The sequence below is a fragment of the Punica granatum genome, chromosome 3, assembly GCF_007655135.1.
Source record: "Punica granatum isolate Tunisia-2019 chromosome 3, ASM765513v2, whole genome shotgun sequence".
NCBI lineage: Eukaryota > Viridiplantae > Streptophyta > Magnoliopsida > Myrtales > Lythraceae > Punica > Punica granatum.
The window spans coordinates 28119503-28131345 of record NC_045129.1 but is presented as its reverse complement, the minus strand read 5'-3'; the positions used below and the strand labels follow the sequence as shown (position 1 = coordinate 28131345).

The following is an 11843-nucleotide window of genomic DNA, read 5'->3' as shown; positions in this document are numbered from 1 at the left end:
AAATACTCTCGGAATCCAAATGGACCCGAAAGAGTCATCAATACATGAATTCATGCATTTTGTTTGGGAAATGACTTTCTAAAAGGAATTTTAAGGCGGGATTTGCCATGATATTGAAATTACAATTTGCGGAGCCAGGATTAATCTGAGTACATACAATGGCTAAAATTCATAAGAGGCAATCTTGAAGTGCATCAATTTTCCTATAGTTGATTTTGCTTAGTCTCTACGGTAGATGCAAAATCACGACATTATCTTTTTACTTTTGTTCAGCAAAGTGCCTTGTGAATCCTAAAAGTAAGGTTCAAAAGGTTCAATTGACTTCCATCATTCAACTAATTTAGTTTTCTCTAGATGACTTCATTGGGCAGGTTATTGCTTGAATGATTTTTCATTAACAAATGAGTCGCTTTATTGCTATTTAAAATGAGCATAACTAACGGAGTCATTTCGTACTAGTTTTGTGTCAATGAATTATGAGGTTGCACAATTTGAACATCATAATCGTCCTGAATGAATTGAAAAAAAATCTAATGATAAGAAGCTTTGGCATTATCAGTAGTCCCACTACTCAATAAAGATGTGGGCTACTGCTGCGGCATGAAGTTCCATTTAACTTCCAAGTCAAGCCAGAAAACTTGCCTCTCACGGTCCCCACCAGCTAGCTAACTTATTTCCTAAAGCAAATAATTTGTGGAGAATAACAAGCCATCATCATTCATTTTCCATTACAAACGAGGCCCGTCAATCTGGAAGAGATAATGAAAGAGGAAATAAAGGAGCATAAGCAGTTTTACTAGTAAAAATCAAACTCAGAACGCATTATTAATTTCAAGTCAAGAACGTATGATGTTATTGCACTAAGTCTTCTTTCTCAAATAATGATTCATTTTCAGTTGAGGGAAGGATAATATGTATTATATAAATCTCTCGAGTTGACTTGGAAAGAATAGTCGTCACAGCCATCGACCCCGTCCATCACTCTCTCCGCCATTGGTGGAACTGGATATCGATTCAAGAATGATGGGTATGGAGGTAAGCGAAGAAAAGCGTTGTATATGGTTCAATGGGTGAGGATGCTAGGTCACCCGGTTCTCAAATCGGGTAATAAACCGTCTCGCCCTCCTGCTGCAGCACTAGCTCCAAAGCACTGATTGAGAAGAAATGGTCATTTTCATTTAGATTATACTACAATATATTAGCTCAAATTGATTCTAATTAAAGAGTCATTTTTGGGACCGGGCCATTTACATGAATTTCGGATAAGCATTTCCAGATATAAATGTAAAAAGTTGCTACATAGTGCTATGACACTACCAACGCGTTCCGTTATCCCGAAAAATATCTTATCTGAGTAGAACCAATAGTATCTCTAGTATATTGTCTGCATGTAGGTCGTGCCCAAATCTTGATTCCCCTAATCTTTTTGGTTGGGGACAGTAGCTAGTGACCACGTTTGATTCTCAATATTGATAAGGGCAGATAAAACTTCCTTTTCATCGCCCTTATTTCGCTGGCCTTTTAACCATCATGACAAAACCCAGTAAAAGCCGATAACCAAGGTTTGATACAGTGACATCACGTGGCTTTGATATTTGAAACCAAGAATTATTCGGTTCGATGTTCACTAATGAAACTTTCCATTACTCTATATTTTTCTTCACCTATTTATTCCCTTCAATGTTCATGACCCACGAGCGTCATTTAGAACATGAAGAAAAAGAAGAAAGGGGAAAATAAAACACGAAGAAAAAGAAGAAAGGGGAAAATAAAAATCAACAACGCCCTTCTAATAGGTCAACAATCATCACTCCCACCCAACACCATCACACTCTCACCCACTCCTGATCAATTCTCTCTTCCTCTTCATCTCAGAATTCCTCTTCTATTCCTTCATCTCACCACATAACCTGAATTGGTTCCTAAGTAATGGCCAGCCAACCCCTGAAGAACAGTCTCTTCTCTACCCTCTTTTTGGTATCAGCGGCCATAACGTTCTCGAGTTTTTGGCAGATGGCAAGATCGGACGAACCTTGCACGTACCCCTGCTACCCACCACCCACTGGCACCGGAGGAACTCCCTCTACCCCAACTCCTGTTGTCCCGACGCCACCTTCTCAGAGTGGCTCGTACTACCCACCTCCGGGTTACAATAATCCCACGCCTCCAGCAGGCTATTTTCCATACAACCCACCCACAAACGGTGGTGGTTTCTATGTTCCGCCGCCTCCTGACCCGATATTACCTTATTTCCCGTTCTACTACAAAGAGGCTGTTCACGGCTCCTCAGCACTGGCTAGTACTCTTCAAGCATCGACTGTCGTAATTGTGATGTTCACTAGCACTCTTGTGTTTCTTGTTACATGTAACTTTTATCCGAGGTAGTGAATTTCTACTAGCTTTATGTCCAAATTATAGATGTTCTACCAGTTTAGTCGTATATATTTATCATGTGTACTAATATCCTTCCTAGCTCTTTCTCCCTTTTGATTAGTATTTAAGAAGGTGTTTGGAATAAGAGAAGCTTTGGTGTTTGATAATTGAATATGCTTTAGACATATGAGGAAAGAAAAACATAATTAGGACGAAGTTTATTTGTCCAGATCTTCAATAACTCTCTTGTCAATTTTTTCGATGTGTACCTTGATATTCATAAACTCAATGGATCCCGACTAATCCACTTGAGTCAAGCTAGGCCACTAATGAGTAATGCTCTTCCAATCATAAGTTTTATCCACTCAAAAGACTCGAATTTGTGATTTTATTTAAGGAGAATAAACGGCGAATCACTTCACAAATCTATGGAAAGGATTTTTCTTGTCAATTGCAAATTAAATATATTGTCTATTATGCCATTTTCTGATTTCAATTTCGGTAGTTTTTTATATGGGATTACAATAATAGGCCTGAACCGAATTATGCATGCAAATCGCAGTGACCCATGACAGGTGGAGGCTCCAATGGTCACTACCAAACCAAACCCAGAAAATTACGCGGGCCATGCCCTTTTCCCTCTTAACAGAGGGTGTGAAGCAGTGAAAAAGGGTGCAGCAGTGACCAGGGCCGGGCGATTGTTACCAAATAAGCAGGGTCTCCACAACGTCTGAGTTGGACGACCATAACAGTAGGCACATAGCGCTATACCAAGCGAATTTTACAGACCTACAGCGAATGCCTGATCGAATTGATTGGATCATAATAGGAGGATGGCGGTCCCCTTTTTCTGATGACAATAAAATAAGATACGAGGAGGAGAAAGCACGCAGCAGTGTGTAAAGCCGAAATCAAGGGAGCAAGTGATTTACTATACTAACTAGCCCAAAAAATGCCAACAATGATTGGTTCAAGCGGTTCTACACTTATTTCTCTTAATCAAGATCTTAGATTCGAGTCGTGAGAATAGATAAAATCCTTGATTGTGAGAGTTTTATCCCTTAGTAGATCAATTCAACTCGAACTGAATTAGTTATGATCCGTTGGGCTTCTGAATACCAGGGCACACACCCAGAAAACTACCTCAAAAGATTACATAGCTTAGACTAAATGATCCAAAAACATACTGGGATTAACTGCTAAATAAAATACAAATGCCTAACATTTTTTTCCTTAAACAAAACTCGAATCGCGCTATAGTATATTATTAACTACCATATGTGATCTTATTTTGATTTTCTAGATCATTTCTCACACTTTTCTCCACTTATATATAGTCAAAGTGCGGTAGGTTCAAGTGTACCTTAATCTATATATATTTTTACATATATAAAATTAAAAGAAAATATATGACACATAAGTAAGAGAACGACCATTGCATGAAATTGAAAGAAAACTATTTTCATGAGGGAATGTCCAATTGAAAGAAAAATGTTACCACGAGTGCTTCGCATTATTTTTCCGAACCTTCTCTCCGTCTCCCACGTGACAGATCACTTATGTGATAGGTGCTAGGCGTGTCAAGACGCAACCTCAAGGTGTTTGCGGTGAAACCACCAACCAACCTCACCAAATTAGAGTGTGGTGCTACAGCCTTGGAGGTTTGTATGTCTAATTAAGGCCGAAACATTAGCTCGGTGGAATTTCCTCAACCCGGAAGTCAAGATGGATTGAGGACGACGGATCGATAACCAAGCATCCCTGGAAGGTCGATCGGATTAGCTCCGAAAAGTGGGTTTAGTGCATGAAAGATAATGTACAGAAAGAAAAGAGTACAATAGTTTGATTTGCCGAAGGGGGAATGCAATAGTAGATTGACACAGTATTTGGAGGTCTTAATCTAGAATCAGACCCGAGATACCGTAATCGAAAACTAAACATGTAAGGACATAAGTCGTTGAATGAAAAGATGAGTACTATCTTTCTTTTATCTATCTATCGTCTATCGATTCTGCCTATTTATCTATATCTGCCCGTCTATCTATCTTCTATCTAAAGATACTATTTCTGCTCCTACAATGGGACGAAAAGCAATTAGGACTTTTTTTTAGAGCGCGCAAAGTTTCGGGTTTCTATCACAAAAGCGTGTCAAAGTGTGGTTAAATAAATAAATAAAAAGACAAAAAAAAAGTCACAAATTATAGCTCTGGTGCAGTGACGGAATCTACTTTCTGTGCCCTTTTTTCCTTTTTCATGAAACTTTCTCCTCCTTTATTAAAATAAAAGCAATTACAATATGAGAGTTTTGTTTAAATAATAATATAAGGTATCACATTGTAAATCCTTACTACTTAAACAGGAAAAGAAATTACCCACTAGTTTATATTGTAAATTCATATCTTATAATTACCCACGATTTCTCTCTCCCTCTGTTCCCCCCTTCTCTCCCTCCCTCTCACTCATTAGAGTGTGTGATCCACGTTATGCATGAAATCAAAAATAATTTTAATTTTAAAATTAAACCCATGCATGCAAAATATTATAAATTATTTTCCATATATGTAATATATATTAAAGATACTAATTTACTATCAAACTAGGCTATTGAAGCAATGAATCATACGGATTTTGTAAAAAAAATTATTATGAAAAATAGATATTAAGACAATTATTAATATTGAGTTATAGTTTACATTAATATATAGAAAATAGAAATTTGTTGTTGTACTCTATAAACTTTAATACAATAAATTTCATACCCACTCTAAATAATATTAATTAAAGAGCGCATAAGCAGATGATTCATTTAAAACATTTCATAGACATGATCTCAAATATCAATTCAATTTATAAGAAAATAAGTATAAAAAAATCCTAGCTAGTTTATTATTAATGAATGATTAATAATCATAGAGTCTATAAAATTTTAACATCAAATATTTGCAATTGTCTTTTTTCCACTCATATTTCATATATTAAGCTTTATAAATTTGAATAATTTTAGATAAAATGACTAATCACTTCAATGAGAGATTTACTTAATTTAACTTTTATAAGGTTAATAATACTTATTAAAATTAATTAAGTAAAATTTAATAGTTCTTAATGTCTTTAAAATTATATATATATATTTACTAATAAAATAGTAATTACTTATAAAATAGCAAGAAGTGATTATAACTTATTAATAAAATAGTAATTGCTTATAAAATAACGATAAGTGATTAGAATTCTTCTTTAATATTTCTTTTTAGATATACCTTCTTATTTTATTAAATTATATATTTCATCATACATAGTGCAATATTACTAAATTAATTAATGTCTAAAAATTATGATACATAAAAGAAATTTTGTAACGCAGTGCACTTAGCACAGGTATATAAATTTTCAAATTTAAATTATGTTTATTTTGCGCGCAGCGCGGGTCTCGGTCTTATATACTCATAGACGAAATCAGCAACTATGAAATATGAAAACCAATAAATTTTATGTTCTAAGGCATATGGGGGTCCGTGACTGCAGTAACGGTGGATCCCCTAGACCACGGTTTTGAGCAATTGTGTTTTATGGCCACGGTCACCACGCCTGTGTGGTGTTAACTCTATGAACATAGAGTTACTCAATACTTTTGGGTTTATTTAGAGTTAGTTTCTCAAGTATATATTCGTTTTCTTTTTAATAGGATTTTAGAGTATTAAGTGGTTTTCGATTTGTTTTTAGGTATTATGAGAGTTAATTCATGAATCGAGCTTTTGCAACCTCAAAGTTTTCGATATTTTTGGACAGGTTAAATTGGAGCTAAATGGTTCAAATTGCATATGGATAGAAATTTTATTGAGTTAGGAACGTAGTGGTTCAAACGGTTTGTCAATCGGAAATCGGATGAGCAAGATATGACCGAATTAAACTCAGCGCGCAGTCAGAATTACTAATCCGAGCGGCCCCAGCCGTGGAAATAGAGGGTTGTAGCCTTTCAGATGTGTTCAAACCGACCCGACCTTGCTTTGTTTTGGATATTTATTTGGGTTTTAAGGATCCGAAGTTGAGGAAACATTTAGAGTGACTCTTGAGATTATTTTTTGGCATAGAAATTGGCAACTGAATGTCCAATTAGGAATTTATGTAAGAGAGATTTTTGGAGTTTGGAAGGGGTTGCTTATAAATGTCAAGAGAAGAGGCTGTAAAAAGTGTGGATGACATTAAGAAGCTGAGAGTAACATGGGAAGAAGGAGACTTGGATTTTTGGTTTTCATGGCACAATCGTGCTAGTTTTCTATTACTCTTGTTTTTTCTTTTTCGATTTTAATGTCTATGTTGAACTCTTCTACTTGTTCTTTAATCCCTGTGGGCTAATTTCATATGCAAGAATTGCAATTGAACCCGCATGTAATTAGTTTGTTTATTTTCTCTTGATCTAATGAGTTTTTCATCTGATCTATTTATTATATCTGATACTTAATGCTTGCAATTGCCTTATCAAAAGTTGCTATGATATGTTAATCTAGATAAATTTGGAAAATGGATTTTAGGTTTAGAATGGGGATAAAGTGGCCTAAGTTCAATATCGAGAAGTCGAGTTGATTAGTGGATAAGATATGAATATACTTACACACCTTAAGTAACCAATTCAAGTTGAAACTTACATTGTGTTTGGTAACGAAGTTAAGTTTGATTTAATTTGAATTAGTTTGATTTAAGGAGACGAAAATGAAAGTAGTTGGGAAAATTATATGAGAGAATCTGAAGAAGAAAATAAAAAAGAAATAATTATATTATTGAATTAGGAAAAAAATGTTCAATAGTTAAAAGAATTTGATATTAAAACATTAATTGTAATAATTGATGAGAAAAAGTATGAGAGAGAATTTGAAAAAAAAAATATAGAAAAGTAATGATTGTGTTGTTGATTTGAGGGAAAAATAAAGTTAAGACAATAAAAAAGTAATAATTATATTGTTGAATTAAGAAAAAAAATGTTCAATAGTTGAAAGAATTTGGTATTAAAACATTAATTGTAATATTTGAGAAGAAAAAATATGAGAGAGAATTTGAAGAAAAAAAGTATAAAAGTAATGATTGTGTTCATGATCGTTAGAATCGTGATTCGAATCGTAGAATCTTACGATTCTATGATTCAAGCTGTGGCTAGCGATTCCGATTTCATGGCATGAATCGGGAAGGTAAAATCGTGGTTGAATCGCGATTCGAATCGCAGAATCCTAAAATCGGACCGATTCTACGATTTTGGTTTCAATCCAAAGGCGTCTGCCCCCTCTCTCTCCCTCCTCATATTTCTCATTATGCAACAGTATTACTCATTGATTTTCTTATTTTATGAAAAGTTTGAAACTTGTCTCTTGAGTATGAGTGATAGGGATCTGGAAAGTTTCTAGAACTCCTTTGAATTAGGTTCCGACTGATTCTTCATTGCCGTCTGGTTTGAGATGATTTAGGCTGGAATTTTTTTCGACTTTTTTAGGTGCAGAGAAAGATGATTCCAAGAAGGGACAAACCAAGAAAAAGTTAGAGAGGAAAAGCAGTTTCGCCTACATGATTCGTAACTACAATATTATATCAATTTTCATTAGAGGTTGTTATAGTGGGAGCGCTCTCTCGTGAAAACTAAACCATCTGATTTTGACTAACGAAGTTGGAAGCATGAAGATTTATCATTTGATATTTACTTCTGCTATTTCTGACATGGGATTTGATATATATATATATATATGCTATTTTTTAATTACAAGTAGAATCTTACGATTCACAATTCGATTCTACGATTCGCGATTCCATGACCCTTGACAGATTCTAGGTAGAATCGCGATTCTGACAACCTTGATTGTGTTGTTGATTTGAGGGAAAAATAAAGTTAAATTTGGTTTTGTAAACAAACATATTAACATATTTAGGAAATTGCCTTTCCCATAGGAATATAGATGATTGGTTGAGTTAGATATTTTTTTAAACAATTCCAAAGATATTTAGGAAATACTTTTGAAATTGAGGTTAATAGATTGGATCTTTAATCGAATTAGGGAAAGAGGGAGTAGATCGGATTAGTAAAGTATGGGGAAATTTGTTTTTCTAGATCTCTCACCAATTGATTTTTCAGTCATCTTTAATTTGCTTTATATTTTAAAAATCGATTTTAATTTGTTTGACTTCAATTGGATTGAGATAATTTTGAACGCTAGTATATTTTTAGTTCAAGCTCTCGACAGAACGATAATATACTCATTTTATATTACTTGTCACAGACCGTTTTAAAAACTTTCAAGCATGTGGCCATTTTTTGAAGCACAGAAGGTTCACAGTGGGATCACGGATGTCGTGATTGTGGTCACTAAGCCCAGTATGCTCTAGATCGCAGCTCGAGAAAGCTGACAGCACCCTCAGGTCGAGACCCAACTGTTAGACCCTGTTTTATTCGAAAATATTTAATAAAATAAAAGAGTGCCTCTTAGAAACATTTTCTTCCCAGGGGTACATTGTTTAGGACACAAATACTCGTGGCATGCCAATTGCGAAAAGAAATATGAATAAGACGTATTTCACGGACAACACTTCTTTAATAAAATGCTTGTCAAATTCCTATTGGAGTTACCAATGATTAGACCTATCTCCAACCCAATAACTCAACTTAATAAATTTTGGTGCTCAATCTCTTATAAACTCATGGATTAATGCACTTTCGTTGCCCTAATGAAGAGACATTAGACTTGGCGCAGTATGAGCCCACATAGGCACGTAGACACATGAAACTGTTTTGATACCCTGTAAAATTTCCACTGAATCTATAAGTTATTGAATTCATTTCCAACAAAAAAATTTTTGCTGATAAGTTATGATACTCAATCTCTTATAACGTCATAAATTTCTAATCAATTCTCCAATGAGAGAAAATAACTCTCAATAATGCGGATTAAACCGTAATAAATACATAAGCTCTTAAGCTAGATATCATGATAAAAAAATATCAAAGCATATCGAGAATAGTTGAGTGAAAGAGAACCTGGGCAGTTCTTCGAGCTTGTTAATTGAGGATTCATTGATTTCTAAAGAGAATCTTTGCTTTAATAATTTTTCATATATTTTTAGTTTTTCATATTTATTGTTTTGGTTTCATTTTGTATTTTATTTTATTTATTTTAAATTTAAAATGACATGCCACGCAGCAGCCACATAAATAGTGTTTGTCACATCAACAACCACACACAGGAAGCCACATTAGCAACCATTGACGCCGCTAGCTCCAAGTTGACAAAATGCACAACATCCTTACTAAATGAAAAAAATTTACACTTAATTGTTACAATTTTCTAAATTTGTACTAAAGTGTTACACTTGCATCCTTCTTACTTTTTAAGCAAATACACACCCATGGGCTTCTACAAACCGGGCCGAGTTTCCAACTGAGATTCAATTAAATTCAAGTTGGCCCAAATAAACTATACGGTCCCACTGTAATGGGCTTTTACTTTTTTGGGCCAGAGTGATGGGCTTTTGCTTAATCAAATTACTTGGGCTCAATTAAAAATTAATTTCTGATTTCTGATTACGTGTCAACAACAGTCTTTTGTTTGGGCTTATCGCTTAAATACGCCCCACATGTCTAAGTAATTCTTATATAGAAGCGGGCATATATAATATACTAATTTAAAGGAAGTATCGTGAAAGAATACATGTACGTTATAGTGAAAACATAGAATTTAATAAGTAAAAATCATTATAGTTTAACTTATTTAAAATTGTTGAGAGTAAAAATCCCACACGGAAAAACTAAGAAGAATCCAATGGATTTATAAGAGATTGAGTATCACAATCTATCAGCTCGAGCTTTTGGGTTAGAAATGGGCTCAATCACTTATAGGTCCAATGGATATTTTACATGGTATCAAAGCGGGTTACGCTTTCACGCGCATGTATGTGGGTTCACATCACGCCAGTTGAAATGTCTCTTTGTCGATGGGCAGCCGAAGTGCGCCCATGTTTGGCCCGAGTGTGGAACTCGTGGTCTCTTTGAAATCTGAGTGTGGAGAGAAACCCGCCTCGTCTTAGTCCGGCCCAATCGTGGCCTCACTGTCAATTGTCGTCCCCTCTCATCCCGAGCACGGAAGTCCAGTCCCGGCTCGTAGTTAGTTCTTGAGGGTGGGTTGTTCTAGTCCACGTGGCACGTGTAGGTGAATGTCAAAGCCACACATTGCCACGTGAGGGCGGGTGTTGAGAGTAAAAATCCCACACGGAAAAACTAAGAAGAATCCAATGGATTTATAAGAGATTGAGTATCACAATCTATCAGCTCGAGCTTTTGGGTTAGAGATGGGCTCAATCGCTTATAGGTCCAATGGATATTTTGCAAAAATCAAATTTGGCATATTTTTTATATTATTTCGGAGGGCATATGTAGGCGGGGAATAGAAACTAAATTTTTTCCTTCTTTTGGTTACAAGGAAACACATGAGTCTAATACAATTAAATAGAAATTCAATAATTAATAAAGCAGCACGGATAATTACACTAAATAAAAAACTGAAACTTCTTGATTACCAGACGATGACGTGTGTTATTACGCTACCACCTCTTTTGATACTAATTGCTTATTTGGAGAATGAAATTGTCACAAAAGAAAGGGAGGAGAGACAAAGTTTTATGGGATTTTTAAAAGCTTTCAAAGAAAATCCCTTCCTTTTTCCTTCCTCTTTGTTTCCCTCTATTTTTCTGGATCCAAATAGGGGATAAGAGGAAAAGATTAGAAGAAAATAAAGGGGGAAAAAGCTTTATGCATAGTACAATTTCTTTTATAAGAAATTGACGAGTAGTTAAGAGAAAAGAGAAGAAAAAAAAAATATAGGGTGATGAGATACTCTTATATTAAATTAACATATTCAAATATATTATTGCAAGTAGGATTTTTTGTGCCGCAATTTCCCTTCCTCTAGGATCTAGAATTTTATTACATTTATAGACTTTTTCGAACGAACGGAAAATAGAATCCGGACAATAAATAATATATATATATATATATTAAAAATATAAAAATTTAATTTAATGAATATTAGATAAAAGAAATTACAACTATCAATAATTATAATATTTTTATTTTTTAGGTAAATTATAGTAAATTCTACACGCATCCCTTATAATCTATATTTACGCTTAAAACAACTCCAATGAGGTGACGTGAGGGAGTGCAAAGTGCCAAGTGGCATCCGGGTAGCCCCAGTGTTCACACTTCTATATATTGGAGGGGTAGGCACTCGCCCGGGTCCCTTCTCGACACTGCTATTTGAATTATAGAGGAATATTAGTGGAGAACATATATTAGGAATAATCAAATAATTATGTAAATTTAAGGAAGCTAAAATAATTTCAAATTCAATATAATTTAATAACTTTGTGATATTGTTTTATCATGAAATTAATCCGCAGCAAGGAGCAAGAATTTTTTTTACTAGTTGCTCAATGCC

The 11843-nt window shown here is 34.6% G+C and overlaps 1 protein-coding gene across 1 annotated transcript; it reads left to right on the top strand.

Moving 5' to 3' along the window:
• Positions 1-1929: 1929 nt before the first annotated feature.
• LOC116200496 (proline-rich antigen homolog) lies at positions 1930-2385 on the top strand. The gene has a single exon (XM_031531346.1). It carries the CDS (start codon positions 1930-1932, stop codon positions 2383-2385), a length of 456 nt encoding a protein of 151 aa, XP_031387206.1.
• Positions 2386-11843: the final 9458 nt, after the last annotated feature.